Raw genomic sequence first — 24,385 nt, 5'->3', positions numbered from 1 at the left:
TCGAGGGTTAGATCCCATCACAAGTACACAAAGCGAGGAAACACGTATTACTTACCTCGCCGGTTAATCCGATGAGAAATTAAGGATCATCACCAACGACTTTGATTTCGAGGTATTTCCTTAAGTGACGATAATTTTAAGTCGGGGATGATGACCATACTTATTTGGGCCTGTACCACCTTCGAGTCAGGCAGCAGTTGCTGTAAATCGCTGGTAAATGGGTGAGCGGGTAGATGAGGGGCAGGAAGAAAGTCCACGCTTCAATCATCACGTGATAGCATATTTTGGCCCGAAGGGAGTTGGCTGCTGGTCTTCCCCATCCAAGCAGACCTTGATAAGTAAAGATGTGAATGACCGTGATAACCTAAAAATTTCGCCTATATTCAAGCTCAATATAATAAAAATAATAACGGTTGAACACTTAGGCTAATTTCCCTACCTACCTGTATTACTCGATTACTCTACCTAAGTCTAAATAATCTAGTAAGGGATAATTATCGGTGGAGGTTCGTTCGACCGCGTAAATTCATCGAAATTTCATCGAAAAATTGACGAGAATTCGATAATGTTTCGCAGCTCTTTCCTTGGGATACCACAATTTGCAAGGCAAAGTCCGAGGCTGGACTATCCCTAAATTGCCTGCGGATAATAGATGGCTTAATACGTCTTAGACGGTAAAGATAGGCTTGCTCCTTAAGAGCAGAGGTTAATCCTTCTGGACCGTGTATTCAAACCCATCTCGTCTGTACATCTGTAGCGTACTTTTGTTTCTAGCATGGACTAGGGGGTTAAGGATTGGCGACGAAGTTATAAATGGGAGCAACCTCTCTAGTTCTTGGAATTCTTTAATCGTACTTATATTAGGTATTTGACCTTGCTGATTCAACCTTTCTTCTCTATTGTACCCAGAATTCCATCGACTGGATCAAGTAACATAGCACCTATTCAGAGTAGCCCATATTCGCCTTCTGTCGAACACAGCATGGTATTGGAGACTTCCTCTGCCTGTTACTAAGGCCTGACGCCCCCGGACAGCCCGACGAAGGGGATAACTACCTCTTAAGCTATCGTGAAGGATCTCAAGCATCTGTTTGGTGTGTTTCTCGAGAAGACGCTGCTCGATCTTACAAGCAAAGAACCTCCAAACACTCCTGTCTCCTAGGGCCAGTTCCTACCCGGCCCCGACATGGTTCGACTGAAGTAGTTGCTGGTCAAGCTCACCCGCGATGAATGTGCTTCAGCAGAACTGTTTGTAGCAACTAAGCCTACCCGGTCTTGTCTAGTAAGTAATAAACAGGGGGAGGGCGTTTAGGTAGCAGATGCAATTGATCTCGATAGTCTAATCTGTACTACCCCGGATGATTTTAAGTCGTTTGAAAAGTGGGCCTCGATACCCTAATTTAAGACCGTCGTGGAAGCGTATGAGCTACCAACTCTCCTTCTCATACCTTTTAGAAACTGGCTGATATGGGTGTAGTTGGGACAAAGAAGCATGCAAATACAAGATAGCAGAGTAGGTCGAGACCTATAGTGGTCTGGACGACTATGCTGGATATGTATTTATTGTCCGTGAATGTGTTAGTACGTAGTGTCTTTGTGCAAGCGACCGAATCAATACTAATCATATGATTAGATCGGAATTCCGAGGAGGAGACGCCCTATATAGATATTAAATCGGAAGGCCTGCGTGACATCCTGCGTGTGGTGCTGCACGGCATTAAAGCTATTAGCCTTATGGAGGATAAGCCATCGGTAATTGAGACTGAGTAGAATCTCGAAGAGAACGCTGACGTGGATTTAGATCGAGTAAAACGTCCTCTTCTATTTCCTCCCAGATCTCGATAGATATACGGAGAACATAGACAATGATTCGGACCATGACTCGGTATATGCGGAGTATCTCCGCCTGCTTATCGACCACCTCAAGGACGTATATGCTTCTATCTTGTAGCGTCTCGAATTAATGCTGCAGTACGGTTATATTACATATGACCTTCTTTGGGCGCTTTTCAAGCCTGGCTGCCATGTTTATACTATATGGCTTGGCACAAAAGAGCCGCGATGTGTTAGATTCGACGCGGGGGAAGAAATGACACAAAATGACGAGACGTGGTGGAATCTCGAGTGCCGTTTTATTGATTATGACGGAGTCAAGTTTGGCGAGGCCGGAATATTTTTGCGTGTGGTAAAGTTCCGGGGGTTAAAGCCGATCGAGAGCCTTGAGGCCTTCCCTCTCCGCTACTATCTAAGGCACGAGTAAGTCCGGAAAGACTTGGTCGAAAGAGGCTAAAAGTTTCGGGATTTGGCCGGCTCGTATATTCGGCACTGCAAAGGCAGCGCGTTCTTTATGAATAAGGGGAAGGCTATCAAAGTTAATGTTAACAGTCGAGTGGTAGTGGACGCCGCATTTTTTCATGAAATGTAGCTAAACTACTTTCGACCGTTACTCCGCGACCTCGGGGTTAAGGATAAGGATGGAATTGTAGTTATCGATATAGGTGCGATCCTTATGGAGGACCGCGAGCGAGAGAAGGAGAGGATGCAAGGAGACGGTGTGGACGTACAAAAACTAAGCGAGACCGATTTCTTGGTCGGCTGCCTAACAGTATGCTGTTTTAGTTTCAAGGAGAAAATGTTCTGTATGTGAGATGATTGACAATTGCTCGGAGTCCGACTAATTTGATTTCAGTGGAGTGCGTAGTTAGTGCTCTGAGGGACGTGGATTGGTTACCCGAATCGTTCGACTGCCTACAAATCCCTTCAGAGAACAAGATACTCCTCTTGTTAATGGCGAAAACCCGCCTAGATCTGATACCGACGGTACTATTCGACGACGTAATTGATGGAAAAGGCTAAGGACTTAATATCCTTCTGAAGTATCTTAGCAAGTGTCTATACTATACCGTGACTTGGATCCTAACTTGTGCTAGTGGCCTACCGGGAGTCGGAAAGATATTCACGGTTGAAGTAACCTCGGAGTATTTCTAGCTCCCCCTCTATTCGGTATGAACCATTTGTCACGCTGATTGTGGCCTTACTTACTTTCCTAGATATCCGCAGGTGAACTTGTTGTCGACCATGGAGATTCTCACGCACTTGAATCATAGCTTGAGTTTATCTTCAAGATCGTAAAGTACTTTAAGGCTGTACTTCTTTTGGACGAAGCCGATGCGTTTATGGTAAGTCGCACAGCGCTCCATGATAACCACAATCGACTGGTAACTATATTCTTGCGAAAGCTGGAATATTATTAGGGAATACTATTCTTGACTTCGAACCGGGGTATCTAATTTGACGATGCAATCTTGAGCCGGATCCATTTAATCATCGAGTATGAAAATTTGACGAAAGAGTTTCGAAGAGATCTCTGGTCGACTTTTCTGTCTAAGATATGTACGATGTAAGGACCAGCGCTTGTTGAGGAGCACGACCTCCGACGATTGGAGTCTCTAGCTCTGAATGGACGAGAGGTAGGTGTCTGAGCGCTGCCTAGGACGCCTTACATGCTGACTAATCGTGAACTAGATCAAAAACATTGCAGTAATTGCACACGCTCTCGCTGAGAATATCTGAGTAACCACGGCGGCGACGAGGCGGGTGGCATAAAATTCAAATGTGTCGCCTTCCTGGTCAATGACATCCCGAGCCACATCGATCTGGTGTAGACCCGCCACTAATTCGGGGGCTGTCGCCTTGTGCGGCGCTTTGAACTCCACCGCATACACTGGTATTTGTCGTTCATCAGCCACAAGGTGCACGCAGAACTGGTCGGCACGCCGATTGCGTCTTCGTGCAGTGCCATCCCTCTTCCTCTGCCTCTTCCACGCCTAGTGTTCGCCGGTCGTTGGGGTGTCCGCGCGTCCTGAAGATTCATCTGTTCTAGGCTGTTCTCCAGCGAAGTTTCCGATGGGTTTGCGCGATCATAGAAGGTGACCCGACCTTGAATTCTAAACTCTTGTCGAAGAAGTTCATCGTCTCCCAAAGCGTTAAAGAGCTTTCGACAATGTTATTCACCGCGTCTCGCTCAAAATTCCGAAGAGACGCTTCCGAATAGATCGGCTTATTCTGGATCTTCGTAACGATATAATTGATTTGGGCATCAGAAGGGAATAGTGGGCGCGATGTAAAGGCAGCGGTGCGGTCGAATTTCTCCCAGACTTGTTCCTGTAGTTGGGGAAAGTCAAGCCAAGGGACGATGTGCTTGGGGTAGAGTCGGTTCACTGGGTCGGCCGCGTCGCCCTGAGTCGTGAGGGTCGCATCTGCCTCAACTTGGATCGCTTGGGACAGAGAATTGTGGCAGAGATCGAGGAGGCGAAATAGTGTGTTGGGTTGCACTCGCCGTTCTGCCGCTTCTCGGGCCAGTCTCTCATCCTCCTCGCGGCACTCTGCCTCTTCTCGCGCCCGTCTCTCTTCCTCCTCACGGCGCTCTGCCTCTTCTCGTGCTTGCCTCTCGACTTCTCGCGCCTGTCTCTCTTCCTCTTCACGCGCTCTGCCGCTTCTCGGAGCCTTTGTTGTTCTTCAACCTGACGTCGTAATTCGGCGATTGTTTCCTCCATCCCTTGTTGAAAGAATTATTCAGCAGATAATCGAACTTAAGTCAACAGAGTAGGGGGAGCCCAGCTGGCACGGGTAATGGACTGTCACGGGAGGATGCGTGTCTGGTTGTTTACCAGCTTACCTCATTGGGTCAGTCAATTGGTGCCTCAGGCATTCACGCACGTTGCACTTTTGGTTGGTTTCAGGCATTGTCTCCAAAACATACACCGACTCGGTTTTATCTGTATTTGCCTCGTCAGTACATAGATAAATTCGGTCCTCGTTCCAACCATCAAAGTACAGTCACCGTAGCAAGATGAGTATTTCAATTGCTTCACTCGCGAGCCCCACTTCCGTCCGCCAATATATGCCTTTTGCTTCGAAGGATAAGTGCGTTGCACGATCTCGCTGTAAGGAATGCACAACGAAGCGAGCAGTCAGCAAAAGCTCTTTCCAAATAACTAACTAGAGTCAATAGGCTTACTTCTCTCGTTGTCCGTCTGTTTTGCGTAACACGCTACTGTATGCTCTAGGCTTTGGGAGTTAGAAATCATGCATCCAACGGACCTCATCGAAAAGTAAAGACGTACCTGCCTTATCCCTGGTCAGGAACAGGCTTGTTTGCTTAATGCTGGTCCCTGATTGAGCCGTTAGGTCCCGAATACACTTCAGTCCATTTCGGGGATGATTGGCACTTAAATATTGCATAAGATTCCCAGTGGAGGCGAGGTCTTGCAATCCAGAACTGCGAACTCCCCAACCGCGAACTCCAAACCGCGAACTGCAAACTGCAAACTGCAAACTCCAAACTGCAAACTCCAAACTGCAAACTCCAAACTGCAAACTCCAAACTGCAAACTCCAAACTGCAAACCGCGGACACTGCCACTTGCTTAACTCTCCAGGCTAGCTGACGATCCAATACATCATTGTGGTAGATAGCCGGAGCCAAAATCCGCCCTCATCATGGACAACGCTCACCATATCCAACGAATGGAAGAAGTATGCGCAAATGCCGATGTCAAGCTGTTGTAATTACCACCATACTCACCTGATTTAAAACCGGTCGGCCAAACAAGTCATGAATGATTAAGGATGGCTCTGATTCAATTGTCAAAATACAAAAACACCTCATGACGTCCTTCCTATTAACCAACATAGATCGGCACTCCATTAATTATATCAGTCTGCAATGAACTAACGCAGGGAAGAGGGAAGTGCATATGGGGCTTGTGAGACTGTCAAAATGTCAGCAGTCGATTGTCGGGGCTGCTGGCCCACCGTTCAATACTGGCGAGAGCCTCTTCAGAAACTGCATCAGTACTGAACGGTCTCCAAGAGCTGGACATGACAGCATGGGCATCGGTCGATTTTTCCCATCTTTGAGCATCCTGTCGAGAAAAAGTTCGTGGAAACTCGCCATTCATCAGTAAATAGACCACTGCCGCATCAAGGGCAGGGTAGGGCTTGACGCGTGAACCGTCATTCAGAACAAACGCAATCAGAGCATCCAACGGGAAACGGGGCTAGTTTCTATAGGCTGATTAGTCCCGATTGCGATAGATCATGACAACGAAGCGACACACATCTTTTTGCCTGCTTCCTTGCTACACCGCAAGAGAAAGCTTCGACCAAAGTAGCAAGTATACCACTACCAATACTCGCCGATTTTCTTTTCACTGTTAAATATCTTATAAAGCTTTCCCTTTTCCACTACTCCCAAGTGTTTTGAGTTACACAAGTTACTGATAGCGTTCCTTCTCAAAGACGTCTCTACCGCCCTACGTTCTCGTTCACATTTAAGCTCCCTTTCAAAAAAGAGAAAGAGAGATACTCTTACGATTCGGAGTTTTACGTCGTAAACGTTACCCTCGTTATATAACCCAACGAGATAGGTCATAAGGCTAGCACGATTTAGTCGCGGAAGGTGATTCGAGGACTTAGGAATATTCTAGGAAGGTACCTTCCAGAAGCCCGAAGATTTCCAAGTTCCGGAATATTTTTCCAAAAATACATCAAAATCGCGCAAAAGCAGTTAGCTAGCTACCCGCTCGACTTCGGCGACTTTTTGAGGAGCGAGGTTTGAAAAGGCTAGGCCAATCGGATTAGGTACGTACGATCTATTACTAGACATAGCTTTATTAGAATTCGCCAAAGATAGGGATAGACTTATAAGCCTTAAACTATACTCCGATAGCTCCGATAGCTAACTCTGACTTTCCAAAATACCAGTATCTCCTTCTCCAGGTAATGCTTCGGACAATTCTGGTTTAACTTAAACATCATCAGCAACAGGTTCTAATAATCGATTTACAATAGTCGGCATCGGATAATCGCCTCCTTTAAGAGAAGCAACACTCCGCGTTCGCTTACGCGTATTATCAAGATGATCATCAAAGACTTCCTCGTCCGACGATACTAACAGATTGTTAGTCAGATCGATTAAACCGGACGAGATAGAGAGTCTGCGCTATCCGGGGTTCGAAATATATTCCTCGAGGGAGCGGTTAGTATCGTAGAACAGCCGCGCCGGTGGAATCTTTGAATTCGCGTATAGCGGATTTGTCCTTTCCAAGATTTAGGACATCATATCTCTGACTAAGTCTATTTCCATATCATCAAGGCTATCGTCATCGGCAAATAAGCTTTTCGGGTCATAAAAACCGGCAGTAGTAGCTAATTAAAAATTATAATTCTTGACTACCATAGATTTCCCCGGAGAATCGCCGTAAACATCCAAAGGAATTAGTAGCGAATCCTTCCCGAGGAGGTTCTCTGCATTCTTCCGCACCTATTTACTTACCGGCATCGGAGTTATTAGCAGGTTTGAAGTAGGGGTAAGATAAGGAAGAGACTTATCTTTTCTAGGAGTACTTACAGAGCCGTCAGATAGCGGATGAGTTTCACAAGCAATATTATCAGGGGTACGGCCTATTCCAGGAACCGATTTTTCGACATCGTCAACCCCATTTAGCGTAGTACTAGCATCATTATTTAGGGGCTAAGGTGGTTCTGGAAATTTCTGATTCGAAATCTTAACCACAATAGGGGCAGATATACGGGCCGTCCGCGAGTCGGTCATATATTCAGCATCAACATCCATGCTCTCCGTCGTTTAGTCGGCGGCTCCCTCCGTCGGGTAGCCTATAGAAGATTCAGAATCACTTAGACGGCCGTCAGAACGAAAAGAGTCAGCCGACTAGGGATCTATAGAAAACATTAGCCACAGATCGCTCGGCAACAGGGAAGGACGCAGAATAAAAATAGATAAATCGATCAAAACGGTTCTCGACCCACCACGCGGGTCCTCATCCTGATCTACCCCATTCCCGTCTAGAGTGGAAGCAGATATTTGATCAGTCGACTTGTCCGTACAAACAACTTTCATGATAATCGATACTTTGCCGAGGATTTGCTACCGCTCCAAGTCATCTAGAACGGAAGCAGAAGCCAAATCGGCGAATAAACGTTCAGCAAACTAGGTATAAGGTCAGCCATATAAATAGAATTCGGTAGGGGTGATTTACATCAGGATCCTTCGATCGTGATTGAAAATACTGAATTTGATTATATGATATCTACATATATATAAGATAAAAGGGACTTATTTCGGATATTTATACTTACCTCAATCAGGGCAGTTAACTAGGTTAAGGACAACGACATTTTTTTTACAATAGCGCGACCAAGAGAATAGGAAAGGAGATCTAGGCAGCTAGAAAGAACACTTAAAATAGGGAATCAGATCGTTTTATAAGTCAATAAGGCCCGGTATATACTAGATATAAGCCTTCTCCTTAGTTCCACCGCAGCGGAACAAGAAGGCCTAAAGAGACGCTGCGGTAGCCTACTGTGGGATCCTCAATATTCTTACGTACGTTGAGACTGTCAGGTATCATCCACATTCGAATCAAACGTCCTACACACGAGTTTCCTCAGTAACAAAACAAGGACACGCCGAGGAGAGGTCATACTAGCGAAGCCTACCGACCACCACTTTATTCGCAGCTATCGATTTTATTACAATATGGGCTTCAGGTTGGAGGATAGGCTGAAAAGACCCTGAAAATAAAGAAAATATGAGCCTTAAAGTCATCAAGCGCCTCTTAGTAGCAACCTGCCCTTCCGGCTCTTCGATGGGCTTTTCCACAAAGTACATGTGATCAATAGCGTCTACTGTATTCGTATCTCTCTTGAACCTGGCTACTCGACTGTATTAAAGACGCTTCCGGGACACCAAGCATAGCGGACGGTCGAGCCATAAGGAATATTCATGTGAAAGGACGGGACGTTCAGTCTTAAGCGTCGTGGCTTTTAAACCACCAGGGTCTTATGACTGTAGTTTTAAAACCACTGTGGTCTAAATACTTCCATGGAGACTTTTCGTGGCCTCGACCCTGGAAAGAACGTACAGTATCTGATCCGAGTGAGGAGCGATATCGGCTCTGCTCCCTTTTCATCTCCATTGGCAGCGGTTCGAGATAGCTCTGGTGGAAACAGGCGACATCTTCTTAGTCCCTATGCCACTATTTATCTTGACAACAGAAAGCTGCTTGCTTCCCCAAAGCTGAATTTTGAAAATTGCCTTCGCTCGATGCGAAATGACCTATCTGGTCCATCCATATTTGAATACCTATACTAATCAAGAGGAGACTCGGCCAGCAAAAGGATATATTTAGTTGAATTGAGTTGATGAATTACTTAACTGCGTCTATATCGCGTACAAACCCCAGAAAACAATTGCATGACGCCGGTCTATACTAATATCAACGCTACAGAACGGATTACTTTCAGTCAGCAAAGAGATCGGAACATTAGCACCCATTTCCCAAGACTTATCACACATAGGTTATTCGCACTAAAGAGGAAACCTAAGATACCCGCATCGACACCGAAAGGACGTCAAGATTAAGTACTTAACCGCGCGGAGAGGAACTTTAACGCCATACTGGCCACTACATCGGTGCTCCAGTCTTACCAACGAATAGTAGGTACACTTTCGGGGTCGGCGGCTCTGGCGTCTTTGATCCACTACTAGACTGACTTCTTGCTGATCTGCTTCGTGAATCCGCCGTCTGTCACTATCAACAGCGTGTCCACTACTTCGTTAAACTTACTACAACAAGCGAGAATACCCCTATAATTATACAGAATATACAAAATAAAGGGATCAAGCTTGAAAGATTTACTTCGTCTGCATAATTGTCAGAGCAGGTAACATAATCAGAGCAGTCCGAGAAACTCACACTTTTTTCCCTGTTTCTTCGCTACACAGAAGAATAAATCCACGGCCTAGGTAGTTTCCAGACCACCACCACTACTCCCTAACAAGTTTGTGCTTATAGAAAGAGATTCGGGTCTTATCCGCCTTTACTTTAGGAAGAGATATAGTACCACAAATGGCATCTATCGCACGAATTTTGGCAGTTTGACCAGGATACCTAGCTTCGCTCTGTCGGTTAAATTCTTTAACGTACTCTAAATACAGCACTATATCCGCAAACCGTGATTTAAGATAATTCGTCTCGCCCTTAGCCTAAATCGCCTCTACGTACCTCCAAATCGCACGGCTCTTCCCGCTAGTAGGTACATAGGTGCTATTTAATAGATTTAGTAATAGAGAACACCAAAATCCGGTCGACTTCTATATTCTAGTATACTTCTCGATGAATTCGGCTAGATCAGACCGTATAATCGCCCTATATTTTCTTTTAATTTCGTCCTTTTAGTCCGGCGAAAGTATGGAAAGAATAGAATACTTAGAGAAACGACCGTCCCAATAATCGTGATCTAGATTAGGATTAACTACTATTTAACGGACGTTATTCCGAAGGCGAGGCCTACGGTTAGGGGTTAGGAGACCTGTTTGGGATTCGGCTATCGATAAAAGTCTCCGTTTACGGCTTATATTCTGGCTTCGGCTAAGCGGAGCGGCTTAAGGTATTACCTTTTATATCCGACGGGAGAGTATACTAGTAGTTACTTTTAGGTAGGTCGAAGGCCGAAGCGGAATTACTTCGATCTACCCCTATACCATTCGTAAACCTTAAAGAAGGGATTTCTTTATCCCCAGAGGTATCGCCTAGGAATCTGTACGCGTTATCTAAGACTTCCTTGATCGACAGATCCCCGAATTCGTCAGAGTCGTCGAGTAGTTCCTCGGTATTAGATTCGCCTTCGTCGGGGGTATCTTCAACTATTACCTGATATCTCGATAACCGACGTTCACTTAGACATCTCTTTAAAGTTCGGTTTTCTGTACTACTCTGTTAGGACACCGTCGTTATCGGTGTAGCGGTCGTACTTATATCGGGGGTAGAGAACGAAGCACCCGGGCTCTAACTTAAACTCGTGGATAAAGTCCCAAGAGATTGAGAGAAATCATTACAGGGAGTAGTACCTAAGCTATCTTAATATATATATTCTTCGATAGTCGCTATATCAATTCCACGAAGCTCGGAACTACCGCTAACCGTAGTATTTAAAGTAAGCCTAGGAGACGGTTTCTCGCCCATTCCTTCGATAAGGCCAGACGGAGGAGGCGGGGTATATAGTTAACCTATTAGGGGTATATCTTTACTAGCAGCTAGAGTCTTACTTATTAGACCTTTGTTTCCTACGAGTGGAGATCGGAGGGAGGGGTCGGGGTGATATATACGATCGCCGTGCTCTAAATAAACGTTAGACGATTAAGCAAGGCGTGTTATTTCTTCGAGCTCTCGAAAGGCGGAGTCAAAGTTAGAGCCGGGGGCGGTTTTTGCACTAAGAACCTCTTACTCTCCGAGGGCGCCTAAGGCTTCTCTAACTAGTTTATATAAGGACTTCTTGTTAGGCTTCTGACTAGGGCTTAGTAGTAATAGCGAGCGAGCGAGATCCGATCCGAGAGTTAGGGTTAAGGTTCTTGTTGTATAGATATGTACGTCTTTTTCCAAAGTCAGCAGCGATAGGTCTAATAAAGGGAGCGATGTTAGCATAATAACCCTCGCGAATAAGGAATAGTAGGTATAAGTAATATATTAGGATATAGAGAAACTACTGTACTTACCAACTATCGGACATGATATATATTCTACAAGTAACGACAAGACTAGGTAATCTTCGATATCGTACTTAATAAGATAATCGCTAGTCGATTTGATCTGTTCGTAGAGGCGGATAATCTCGGTATAGGGGAGGGCGGATTAGATTTTGCAGAAAGAGGAGAGCGCTCGCAAAATCTAGATTAATCGTTAATTACCAACGAAGATCTTAAGATAGGTAAATCGATATACCTCGTTATCCGATTATAGAATACGTTCCTCATAACTATTCGCTTCGACATCACCGTCGTTCTGTAGAGGAAATAAGATAGTGGAACGTTAAGCAAAATAGTTTACTTACATTCAGCTTCAACCTGATTTAAAGCATCCTAAGAAATACTAGTATCGTGATTATAGGTTCGATAGGGAGTACATATATTCTCGGGAGATAGAGAGGTCGTTAGTATAGGAGTGGGTAGGGGAGTTAGCCAGGCGCCTTTTGCACAGGGTCGGCTCCGGGTCTACTCCAGGCCTGCTCCGGGTCTGCTCAGGGTGTACTTCAAAAGCAACCGTTGATCCTGACCATAACGTTGAACTGCCTGGGTTTTCGCAGCCTTCGGCATTTTGGCAAGTGCGGTGTATTTGAAAAAACGGATGCATTTTTTAAAAGCTTTAGCCGTTTTCTCACTCTCGTTATTCTTCGTCGAATTTGGAACGATAATTTTGCTTTGCGTGAGAGGGAAGAAAAGGAGGGGTTTGAGATTTGTTGTCAAATGTTTACGGAAGCTTTGATTTAGTCAGCGTGTCGATCATGTGATACTGATATGAGCGGCTTTTGATGGCAGAAACCACCAGGCGGTCAGAATGCGCCAGGATGCTCCAGGGACTACTCCCGGAGCAGGTGGAAGATTGATTGATTGATTGATTGATTGATTAATTCATAGACTGTCCCAGCCGCCCTAAGGCAGCTATGCAGCGTCCATCCATAAGTACAAGTGTCCCCGCCCTTGCTTTCAGACAACAAGCCGTCCCTCCCAGAACTGCTCCCTTCTTCCGCTCCAGGCGGTCGTCCCGCACTCATAATCTCATGATTGTTCTGTGTCTATGTACTTGTCGGGCCTTTCCTGGCCCTCCTCTCCTTCTATATACCAAAAATCACTCGTCTTCGCTATGTGTATTTTAGTACCGTGGATGGTACTGCCCGGAATTGTCCCAGCAGTCCAGTCCTCAAGATCATCTTTGCTGCTTGTACTGCCATTGAAGGGCTACAGAGAATGCGTTTGATGTCGATGCATGGAGCCCTGCCTGCCCACATTCGATGTCGTTCGTCCGCCCAGTTTCGGCACTCGAGGAGGATGTGTCGTACGGTTTGCGGCCCGTGGCCGCATTCGCATTGGTCGGAGTCGGCCTTGTTGATGGCATGGAGGTATGCTCGTAGGCCGATCTTGCCCGTGCGTATCTGTGTGATGGCGGAGCTGATCGCTCTGTGTGTGCCAACGTGCGTGTCGAGTATCGCCTTCCCTGGCCTCACCCCGAGCCTAAACAGCTCTCTACCGTGCTTGGCATTCTCCCAGGCCGTGTCCCACTCGCCTCTCATCGCTCGACGGATGATGGACTTGGTGGTTGCCGTGAGTGTTCGCCGAGAGTCTGCTTCTGGCGGCATCTTAGTGTTCGCTCCCGTACTTGGGACGATTCCGGCGGCCTCTTTCGCTGCTTGGTCGGCTGCCTCGTTACCTGGCACTCCGACATGTGCTGGAATCCATCGGAACTGTATTTGCCACCCCTGGCTCCGAAGCTCTTCGAGTGCTCGAATAGCCTCGGTCAATATGTATTGCCCGGATGGGTGCTTAGGGTTCCGAATGGCTTGGATGGCGGCTTGGTTGTCAGTGAACACAGCGGCGCATCTGTCTGGCGGGACGCATATTTGCGGTGTGTCGAGTACTATCTGTAGCGCGAGACCGAGCCCTCTGAGCTCTGCCGCGTACACCGTGGAGGTCCTGGATGTACCCATATACTGAGTTCGCTTCGTCCAGGGCCCGTTGGCGTGTGGTGCACGCGTTACAGCAGCCGCGCCGACGTGGGAACAACACCACCCACAGCTCAGAACAAATTTTTGAAAACGCGTCGCATTTTGTAATTTCTACAGTTTTCCGGTCTCCTAGAGGGCATTTACGTCAATTAACGCGTAAAAACGCGTCCAAATTGTCGTGATGGCGCCTAGGTGGCCACATGTGAACGACGGCCCCGAACACATCAATGAGCACGCCACGTACCTCAGAGAAGCATGCAACCAGCTGCAGGCGGTAGGTAGAGGAAGGCAGAATCAGGTCCCATGGAACATAGTGCAGCCATACCTGGCCTCGACCCTTGCGCTCATTGGCAAAGTCCTGCGACAGCCTGCGATGGATGAGATCCTGCAGCACGTCCAGGACGCGGCCAAATGCACACAGAACATCCAGAAAGACATCACAGTCATTAAGAACTCTGTCGGACTCAGCACTACTCCGATAAACCCAGCCAACTTTAGCGGAGGGAGTAAAAACCGCCGCTGCGACCTGGGCGCAGGTGGCCTCACTCGCTAAAGGCGCGCCAGCTCTCCCCCTTCCTGCACCACAAGGAGCGCACACCACCAAGACCCAAGCCACAGTTACAGCATACAAGGACCGAGTCATAACAGTGAAACTGAAAGACCAAGGCATTGCCCAGCGATACCGCACACACTCAGCAGCATGGACCAGACAACAAGTGGAAACCTCAATACACGGCAACGCTGCGACCAAGCAGGTCAAAGTAGTCGCCGCACACCAGCTCAAAAGTGGTGACATACAAATATTCACAAGCACAACAGCCGAGGCTGCGCAGCTTAAGCGTAAGAAAGGCTGGATTAAGGGCCTTGGGGAACGCGCAGAGCTTGTCCTTCCAACCTACGGCGTCATTGCCCATGGCATCCCCACCAATTCCATTAACATCAAAGACCAAGAAGCAACGATTCAACAGGTGCTCGCAGACAATTACACAGTGGTCCCAAATGCGGAGATCTCATACGTGGGATGGCTGACCAAAGAAGCCACCCTCAAACATGCATCCTCGATCGTTGTGGAGTTCAAAGACCCAGAAAAGGCTAATGCCGTCATCTATGCCGGAATGGCATGGGAAGGCCAGATTCATCAATGCCAGCTCTACGACCGCGCCTGCAGAATAAAGCAATGCTTCCGGTGCTACAATTACGGTCACATCGGCACTCAATGTAACGCATCCCAAGTTTGCGGCTATTGTGCAGGGCATCACGAGACGAAACACTGCAAGCAGAAGGGAGTGGAGGGTTTCACACCTTATTGTGCAGTGTGCAAAGGTGCTCACACCGCATGGAGCAACGCCTGCCCAGCAAGGAGGAAGGAGATGCAAAGGGTGGAACGTGCCAAAGAAGTCCGTAGCGTCTACTGGCATGTCCCTCCAAAAGAAAACACCACTCAACCGGAACCGCCTATTGCCCACATGAGCCACCAAACACAGGCACAGTCGAGACCTATTCCTGCCCCAACAGCGGCCCGAGAACCGGAAAACGCCACACCAGCAGGAACTTACGCCCTCGAAAGCCCCGACCCCGGAACGCCGCAAGATGCCACCGGGTCTGTTAGCCAGTTGCCGGAGGAGATACCGGCACAGGAACCCACTGGAACTGAAGGATCAAAGGCACCAAGCGCAATGCCAACGCCTATCGCCCTGACCGACGGAGAGGAGTGGGCTACGCCTGCAGTGCTACAGGACCCAATTTGGCAGACCGATCCGGCAAACGACCACCCACCACCCTCGCACCCGATTGACACCACCGAAGAATCGGAAACGCAAGGTGCAGATGACTGGCTAAACGGCATCGCCAACGAAATCGGAGATGTATGGCTCTACGGACCCCCAGATGGCGACCCATCTCCACAGACATCGATGGTCACGGACCCCCGCACAGCCGGAGGGAGAATATACAAAGGATGTAAATGCGATGAGCACCAGGAGATCTACGCGGACTGGCCAACACGGGACGCCGATCTAACGATCGCTCAATGCATGAAGATCTGCACGTACTGTGGCAAGGACTTCACGACTGCTGCAGAGCTCCGCAAACACCTACGCCAGTCAAAATACACCAAACAAAATCTGGCTGTGCGGATGGAGACGCGTGGAAGTGGAAGCTCCCTGACTCCCAGTTGGACACATCGACGTCGGACAGAACCACCCATCACTCTATCAGAAGCTCGAAGAACCCGGACCCGATCACGTATAGACCGCGATGACACAGCATCTCTCCAATGCTAGGACATCAAGAGCTGCGTATCTTACAGTACAACGTCCAAAAGTCAAGGGAGGTCGTTCTCGCCAGTTTATTCCAAAACCGCAGGGTTCTGGAATATGACGTCTTGGCAATCCAAGAACCCTGGCGCAATCCATCCACCACTACATCCTACCACCCCCTCAAAGCACACTTCCAGTTAACATACCTCCCTCATGCCGAGACGAGGGTCAGCTTCTACATCAACAAACGAGTTGACCCGGAGCAGGTGGAAGCTTCTGGAAACACGAACAGGGGGGAAAGTATATGAACCAACGACAGGTTCTGGGGGGCCCAGAGTACTCCCGTAGCACGCTGAGCGTGATAGATGATGACGTCACACACGTGACCGTATCGAACTTTTCGAGACGGTCACGTGTGGCATGTGTTCTGTAGGCCAACAGAGACTGATCTTGATGCAGTCCACTTGATAACTGAACTTCTTCGGAAAGCTGTAGCCAGGTATTGCTGCCATGGATCTCACATTTTCCTCTTGGATGTCTTCGGTCGTTAACTCTACTTAACGTTCTCTAGCACAAAATGATTGTGTCCACTGTGCTATGCGCTAATACACATCTCTCCCACCAAACCAACGATTAGGTAAGACGTCTTGAATCAAGACGAGTTATATCAGCATCCGAGCATCTGGGGAAGGCAGGAAAGGGCATGGGCGTCGGCGGAGCTCAGGATCGCTCTGGCTGAGGCGACTGTTAACGGTTCGGAATCGCGCCACTCCTACCCCTGGTTCGATGGCCCTGTATTGGACTACGGTACATGCTGCAGCGGACTTCAAGGAGAACGGCCGCAATCCTACGACTCTGGACCATTTGCGCCAAGTAATCCTAGGCTCCTTTGACTGCACTTACTGAGGAGATGACGAATGTGGCGCTCGCCCATTGCGGAGGTTATGGTAGCATTTCCCATAGCAGTTTGGGAATTTTCGAAGTGCCACCTGCTCGCGTCATCTACAGGTTTATACACCGGAACATCCAGTTCTTAAAACAATTCAAATACACGCACACTGCGCCACCATCCCCGCAGCGCCTGTTGTCTTGGTTTCACGTCTCATGGCAATTATGAGAAGATCCCTGTGAAGGCTAGCTAGTGAATGAGAAAAGCGTCGCCCTTATCGCTGTCTTATTGTATCAAAATTTAAGACCCAGAGTTGCTGTCCTTGCAGCAGATGAGGCTTGATGTAATCCCTCGCATCCAGTATACCCATTCCATTACCATAATTGTTGACATGAAAGACACTACTGTACAAAGAGAGGCAATTGATGAGAAATTTCCGTTGATTAGAGCTTCTAGACTTTGGAAAGAGCTGATCCATCTCCTTGATCTGAAAGAGCCTCTCCAAGCTCGCGGTCTATCTCCGCCGATTCTTGGATTGGACGAGGGTAGCATGACTCCTATTATCGTGACTTGAGCGGCGAATATCTCTACGACATATAGAATAACGTACCAAGTTGGACAAGTCTTTGAGCCACTGATTATAAGTAGAAGAGTCAAGGATATACATCTGTCCGTTTTTGCGGACTCGCACAGCCAAGAAGACATCGGAATCGCACTTAAGGACAAACTCTTTAGCCTTTTTGAATAAGTTTCGCTTACGTCTATTTCGTTGTTGCGTTTTCGCTCGCGCGCTCTCCGACTAGCGTTTCTTCACCCATAGGGATTTTTTGGATATAATGTAGTTATCCCAGAGACGAGATTGTTTGAAAGTTCCCCTATATTTAAGGTAGCTCAGCCTGTTAAATATCCTAAGCGTAGTCCCTAAGGGTAGCTACGGTCGCTGTGGAAGATATATATATTCTACCTTAGGGAGCCGCGCCGCAGCGAGGCTATCTATCCTTAGCGACTATACCTACTTTAAAAGCGTCTTAATTTTAGCGAGCTCTTTACCTAGCACACCGTTTTTAAGATTTTTCTGCTACCTTTAGGGGAAATCCTATATAGACTATAGAGGTAGTAGCTATTTATACGATTACTACTAGCGGTATTCTTTTAGCCCTTTTTCTGATCCAGACTCGCTCCGTATTAATTAACTAGACAGAATCTTTTACTATTCTACTCTCTCGATATTTAACTCTCCTAGTCCTTATTCATCGGTATCGGATCTAGGGTCTATAGACTCGATCCGGAGTCCTTATTTATATGGTATATATTAGTATTAACATCACTCTGGTTTTCCTCAAAACTAATTCGTTTACTAGGGCTAGCCGGTGTATAGGAGAGCTAGCGCTTATTAATATAATCTTCCCTCTATTAGCTATTTACCTTAGCTATCTAGCTAACCTCCTTAGTATTATATAGCGTACTTATCGCAAAATTCACTATATAACTAGCTAGATAGTCGTTGCTCTGCTATTATTTTATATTATTACTAAGGTCCAGAGCGAGTAACTTAGCTTTCCTCTCGGTAGTATACGTAATTTATTTACTATAATCGTACGTCTCCCTCCTAGTATTATATTAATATAGCTAACAGTTATAGGGTACTACTTTATTAGGTATCCTTACTCTATTTTCTATTCTATACCTTCGTTAATAGTTATACGAGATATTCCTCCGAGCCTATTAGATCTTAGCTAGCCTCTTTGTCTATAGTACTTAGTAGTATCTTCTAGCCTATAACGGCTCGCTAAAACTATACGTCTATATTACTTTAGGTATATTAAGTCTAACGATATACTTAGAATTAGCGACCTTATTATATCGAAACGGGCTCTTTTCGGGCCACGGAGCTCCTCGGGCTCTTATATCGTTCACTAAGAAATCTTAGGAGAGTAGTAATATAGTAGTAGCGGCCTATATTCGTATTATCTTACCTCGTCTAGTAAAGGTTAAGCTAGATTAGTATATTAATCTCTAGATACTATCGGTTACTTTATAGTCGTAGATATAGTTATACCCTTTTATAGTTATATCCTAGTCACAGGGTAAATAGGATACTATAGAGCTCCTTATATAACCGTAACGAGGTATAACTTCAAATATTCTCCGTTACGCCGCTATCGCTCCGGATAGCTCGGTATCTTTCCTAGCTCTATTCACCGGGCCTTATAGTATAAGCGAGGATATTAGTCAATATAAAACTACTTTAACCATTACGAGCGGATTTAGGATTACTATAATAATTCTATACCTAAAGAAGATAATATATAGTTATAATACCTAAACTCTTCAGATTCGCCGGCTATACTTAGTCTGGTAAATTAAATCGATTAGTAAGCGTATCTTTCACGGACTTTAAACTACTTTAAGCTAACGAAATAGATATAATAACTATAGCCCAGAGCCTACTCAATACCCTCCTTAAAGATAATATTATAGATAAAGGCTATATTTATCTCTAGTCTCGAAAGGGAACGTAAACACACGATACTAATAGAAGTATATATATAGATACTTAGTATATCAATCTATATTAAGAACGGCCTCGCGTAAGATAAGACACCGTTCGGCAAACATAAACGAGCATATTTCTACTAAGGTATCCCTAATTACCGTAGTATTATCTCGCTCGAGGCATCCGGGAGCCAGATCGAGAGGCTACCGAACATTCGAGACAAGCGAGATCGGACATTAGTAATAGATAAGTACTCTAGGCGGATTCCATTCGCATCACATACTTAATACTATCCAGTTTCTACACCAGGCGATCTTCGAGACCACATACGGCAGATCGTCAGAGGCCATCTACACCAGGGTATTACGTTTTCGGAACTAGAATACCAACCAGATTAGGGAATTAATCGGCAACTTATAGTAGGAAATCAGAAATAGGAAGGTTTAGGGCACGTTATAGGATATTTATAGTAGTTAGAGGTCTAGATACTAGATACTATCTTAGGGAAGTGACCATAGACTAGAAATAATATCTTCACTTATAGTCTCCTGAGCTATTCTGTTCTAGGCACCTTCGAAGGTTTCCAGGGAGATTCATAGCATATAGAAAGATAGCTGCGGCCAGGCGGTAGGGCAGGTGCGTCATAGGCCCTCTGCACGTCTTTTCCAGGAACCCCAACTTTTTTCTCACCCTTCTCACCCTTCGGGGTAAGATCTGTCCTTCTCCTAGTCACCCTTATAGTCTAGACACACCTATTTATAACGGGTAGGTAGGGCTAGTGCTTCTTTTTAGGAACCTCTTTCACTTAAAGAAGTCCCCACTCATCCTTTCTCTCACCCTAGGGTGAGAAGAGCGTCGCTTTTCGATCGCCCCAGATAGATCTCTAGGTATATATATAGTGAGTAGTGCTAGTGAGGCTGGTGCATCATACGTCCGTCCTTTTCTTCGGCCTATGGCTGCGGTTTCGTCCCTACGGTTCGATCTCTTTCTAGGAACCCTTACTTTTTGACCCCCAGGCCCCCTTTGGTCCAGGATAGGTCTGCTCTCGATTTACCTATAAATAGTAGCTATTCTGTCTCTTCCACCTATAATCTTTCCTAACCGGTGTATTTAGTATATACCTTATTACCTTTAAAACGGTATCCACTCCTTTAGTAAATTCTTACTACTGACCCTTAGTCCTTCGTTATTATCGCTAGAGCGTTTTCGTAGGCTGGTCCCACTAATATAGTTACCCTCACAGTCGGCCTATAGGTAAGTCGGTCCTTTTCGAATTTAAACAAGCACTTATTCCAGTTAAAGAATTTCTATCCCAAGTATAGGCCAGAGTAGGACTAAGATATATATTTCGAGGTGAGTTAACTTACTTTGATATTATTCGTTAATAATACTAATTCTAGCCCAGCTAGTCAATCAGATTAGCAAAAAACTAGAACAGATTAGGCGAATAGATATATTCCAGATAACGGATATTTTGATACGAGCAGAATAGAGGCGGTTTATCCGATAGCACATACTAGCTACGCTTCAAGAGGGCGTTATTTCCTCAATATACCGGAATACTTATTAGGACGTTTTATCTGTTTTTATATATTTCTAGGTAAGTTACTCTTCCAGATACTAGTAATATCTAATAGTAAATATATCAGGAACTTAACTCAGCAATAAACCCTATTAACTTTAGCGTGGATAAACTTAGATTAGTAAGTTAATAACTAGATATTTACTTCCTAGTCTTAACTCTCTATAGTTTATTCGAGCTTTCGGGGACAACCTAGAGCAGCTCCAGAAGCTCACACTAACCTAAGTAAATTAAGTTAGATATAGGCTTTAGTATACCGGATTTATGAAAGACTTTCTGGTATAAGAACCTATCTAGGATAATCCTATAGTATCTCTAGGTAAGAAGTATATAATTTCCGATCTTTTTAGCCTTATCCTATCTAAATATTCGCTACCTTTAGAGAGTACTATTATACGGATACCTCATAGCCTACTCTATCTACTCCACTATCTTCTAACAGAGTATATCTACCTACAGACAATCCGGAAAATCGAACCTCTTCTAGTAATAACGAAGATATTCAATCGGACTAGCTTTTATATCCCTCAGATACCTCAGAGAAACTAAGTACTACTTAGCCACTATTTAGAATAGCGATATCCGAAAATATATCTATACCTAGGATCGAGGGGGGTACTTCTTATTATCCGATACCGCTTACCACTTATCATTCTCCTAACGAAAGCGCGCTACTATTATTAGGGGCTAGTCGAGCTATATCCCCTTAGCCATACTTAGGAGCGTTATACCTTCCTATCCTTATACCTAGGCTAAATAGGGGATATCCGACACCCTCGACTGTTTCCGTTAAAATTCCGCGAATAAGAGAGTAATATATCTTTCCCGGATTTAGAGCTGCTATAGATAGTTAAGTAAGCCCTATAAATAGATTATCTAGCGCCCTAGAGGATTAAGTAACCGTAACGGAAACTACTAATAGCTTAAGGTATACTACACTTATAATATTGTAATCTTATAATATTTTACTCGGGAACGCTCGAATTTAGGAGATCCTTAAGGCGGAGGCTTATCTCCTACCGCAGGACCTTAATAGTATACTAAAATCCCTATTCGATTATTAGCGTGAATACGGCTTACTAGATTTATATACACTCGGGCTTCCTATATAATAGAAAGGTATATAGGTAGCCGTCGATTACCTACGAGTTCTAGACGCAGATACAAAATCCCCTTATCTAAGTCCCGTTACGAAGCGTATTAGGTATATATTACTCTATTTTAATTATAAGGAGCTTTGTAATCACCCTAAGAATTACTATCCTACTCCGCTATCGAAGCCCTATACGAGCTACGTTCTGAATTATATCCTTAGTACCTACCTAGACGACCCGCGTATATCTAATCCCCGGCAGAGTCGCCGTAATAAGATTACTATATACTATATCCGACGAGGTAAATAGTAGTAGATACTTATAAGTAACTAGGGAGCTAGTATACTACTAGTAGGCGACAGTTCTCCACACGATATTATATATATATTCCTACTAAATTATTACGCGGCTTAGCTAATCTTCACTAGGTATATTTATATATTTCGGGAGCGTCAGATCTAAGTTTTTATTACTTTCGTCCAGAAGACTCGGCCAGGCACTATTTATATCTTTAAGAATTTAGAGCCTATAGTTAAACTCCTTATATTTAGGGAGATCACGTACGATCTGCGTAAGGTCCTTTTCGATAAGGATATCGGTCTTCTCAGACCGAAGGACATAGCGGCCATCCTCAAGGATGATACGAGAGCCCTAGCCTTCCACTAGTCCAAAAAAAACTAGGAAGTAGCAGATGTTCAGAAGAGTACAAGTCGAAAGTTAACTAAGTTCTACAGCTAATATACTAGTAACGTAGCACTGACTCAACAGCCAACTCTAATATCTTCTGTGGTCAGTAAACAGCTTCATCTCGTTTAAGCCTATCCTCTGTTTTTTTGCGTCTATATATTACCCATCACCCATAGCTTTCATAAACGCGATACCTAGAATAAAATAAATATCGATCATTTACTCATCTTCTTTTTTTCCTATCTGCTTCCTTTAGGTATAGTTTAATCTCTATATTACTAGACTACGTATTAGTCAAAATAGACAGTAATAGCCGCACACTTTTACAATCATCCGGCTTACCTTCCTAAGAACCCCGCAAAAGCTTTCATATATAGTCATATATAGGACGAGACTAACCTCAAAGTTACAGTACAGAGCTTCCTTAGGAGATTAATTAGTAATAACCATATAGCACTATCAAACCCATAGGGCGCCAACGAGAATCTTTCCTTATCAGGACGCCAGTCGTCGTTTGGCTTCAGCTTAGAACTTTGCAATGGTTTTAATTTGTATCTGGAAGGCTTCGAAGATAGAGTACACAACAGGACAGCAGGACGATCCACGAAACAAATCATATTATAGAATTTAAAAATTTAATCTTTTCCCATCGTAGTTAAATAGATCGCATTCGTTAATATTTCTTCCCCCCCCCCCCCGCGCCCCTTTTCAGCCGTAAGCAATAATAGCGTATAGCCTAGTCACTCTCCTCCGATCTCGGATCTCGGCGTATATAAGTAAAATATACAGGCAGATATCAGCGCAAACCACGCAAGGCCGATCAGATCGCCCGGGGACCATCGGGTTTCTGTTAAAAAGCGCTACTAGAAACGAGTAAGCACAGTTCTAGATCAAAACTAAGGGGCATATACTTTTTTTAGTTCCTCAATTAAGCTAGCTAAAATCGTGGCGGAAAGAAAATCGAGGGCGGCTAGGCATATTTACCAGCGGTCAAGGTTATTAATACCGACTACGCCGTTATCTTTAGAATATTTTTGTATTAATTCCATTATGACTTTAGACACGGGAGTCAAATCAATCTTATAAAGTCTGCCTGTCTGTCGGATAATATAGCAGTCGATGCGTACTGGGATTATAGTTAGTAGGTAACCCCTAACGTGTATTTATAGATTTAACTTACTAATCTTTACCTCCCCCTTAAGGCTTATAAGAATACTAGAACAATCCAAAGATAGGTAATAGAAATTTTAGGTAGCTAGATATAATAGTCTATTAAGAAACTAGATATAATTAGCGACCTAGTGCCCGTTTACGAGAATAATTAAATAATAAACCTAGGATATAATCGCAGCTAGCTCTACCTAGTTTAGGAAGGCTTTATAAGCGATAACATAATCTAGCATAAACGGATCAAACTTACCTAGAGTATATAGGGAATCGGAGGTACGAAAATATTCCTAAATAGAAACTATATTCTTATAGGATATAGAACGAAGAATCCTCAGGATTCTATCGGTATCTTTACTAGGGTATCGACGGATTACCCGTACGGCGCGATAGTCAGAGGACCGAATATAAATAGTAATATTACTAGCTAGATTATATTCGTAGTATAGCTTAAAAGTATCCTAGGATGATTTATCTCGTATAAATCTATCCGAGCCGATAGTGTTCTCCAAACGACTAGCCCCCTAGAGAGCTAAGTTCTTAGGGGAGCCTCGGATAACCTTACTAGAGGGCTCCGAGGGAGATAGCGTAGCGGCCCTTTTAATCGGGCGGGAACCTAGTTAGAGGG

General features: G+C 45.0%; 7 protein-coding genes across 7 annotated transcripts; 4 read left to right on the top strand and 3 right to left on the bottom strand.

The window, feature by feature from the left end:
• Window positions 1–1,358: 1,358 nt before the first annotated feature.
• On the top strand, window positions 1,359–2,260 carry N7539_003149 (uncharacterized protein; the record flags this gene model as incomplete). Its single annotated transcript, XM_056932752.1, has 4 exons — window positions 1,359–1,419; window positions 1,634–1,766; window positions 1,846–1,930; window positions 1,952–2,260. 4 exons carry the CDS (start codon window positions 1,359–1,361, stop codon window positions 2,258–2,260), a joined length of 588 nt encoding a protein of 195 aa, XP_056792711.1.
• Window positions 2,261–2,347: 87 nt separating this feature from the next.
• Window positions 2,348–3,453, top strand: N7539_003148 (uncharacterized protein; the record flags this gene model as incomplete). Its single annotated transcript, XM_056932751.1, has 6 exons — window positions 2,348–2,377; window positions 2,426–2,605; window positions 2,695–2,835; window positions 2,878–2,967; window positions 3,108–3,179; window positions 3,352–3,453. The coding sequence occupies 6 exons, from the start codon at window positions 2,348–2,350 to the stop codon at window positions 3,451–3,453; spliced, it is 615 nt and encodes a 204-aa protein (XP_056792710.1).
• A 426-nt stretch (window positions 3,454–3,879) lies between these two features.
• N7539_003147 (uncharacterized protein) lies at window positions 3,880–4,683 on the bottom strand (the record flags this gene model as incomplete). Its single annotated transcript, XM_056932750.1, has 2 exons — window positions 3,880–4,498; window positions 4,679–4,683. 2 exons carry the CDS (start codon window positions 4,681–4,683, stop codon window positions 3,880–3,882), a joined length of 624 nt encoding a protein of 207 aa, XP_056792709.1.
• Window positions 4,684–12,722: 8,039 nt separating this feature from the next.
• N7539_003146 (ribonuclease H family protein) lies at window positions 12,723–13,565 on the bottom strand (the record flags this gene model as incomplete). Its single annotated transcript, XM_056932749.1, has 1 exon — window positions 12,723–13,565. One exon carries the CDS (start codon window positions 13,563–13,565, stop codon window positions 12,723–12,725), a length of 843 nt encoding a protein of 280 aa, XP_056792708.1.
• A 199-nt stretch (window positions 13,566–13,764) lies between these two features.
• N7539_003145 (C2H2-type zinc finger protein) lies at window positions 13,765–15,865 on the top strand (the record flags this gene model as incomplete). The annotated part of the gene is made up of 2 exons (XM_056932748.1): window positions 13,765–14,119; window positions 14,172–15,865. The coding sequence occupies 2 exons, from the start codon at window positions 13,765–13,767 to the stop codon at window positions 15,863–15,865; spliced, it is 2,049 nt and encodes a 682-aa protein (XP_056792707.1).
• Window positions 15,866–17,182: 1,317 nt separating this feature from the next.
• N7539_003144 (uncharacterized protein) lies at window positions 17,183–17,529 on the bottom strand (the record flags this gene model as incomplete). The annotated part of the gene is made up of 2 exons (XM_056932747.1): window positions 17,183–17,287; window positions 17,341–17,529. Coding segments are annotated over 2 exons (294 nt in total), but the record flags the coding sequence as incomplete, so codon positions are not given.
• A 3,347-nt stretch (window positions 17,530–20,876) lies between these two features.
• On the top strand, window positions 20,877–22,569 carry N7539_003143 (serine-proline rich protein; the record flags this gene model as incomplete). The annotated part of the gene is made up of 4 exons (XM_056932746.1): window positions 20,877–20,930; window positions 21,937–22,104; window positions 22,136–22,204; window positions 22,387–22,569. Coding segments are annotated over 4 exons (474 nt in total), but the record flags the coding sequence as incomplete, so codon positions are not given.
• Between the last annotated feature and the right edge of the window lie 1,816 nt (window positions 22,570–24,385).

The sequence above is a fragment of the Penicillium diatomitis genome, assembly GCF_028827545.1.
Source record: "Penicillium diatomitis strain IBT 30728 chromosome Unknown utg000003l_segment0_segment0, whole genome shotgun sequence".
In the NCBI taxonomy this organism is placed as follows: Eukaryota; Fungi; Ascomycota; class Eurotiomycetes; order Eurotiales; family Aspergillaceae; genus Penicillium; species Penicillium diatomitis.
This window is presented reverse-complemented; position numbering and strand designations above follow the sequence as displayed.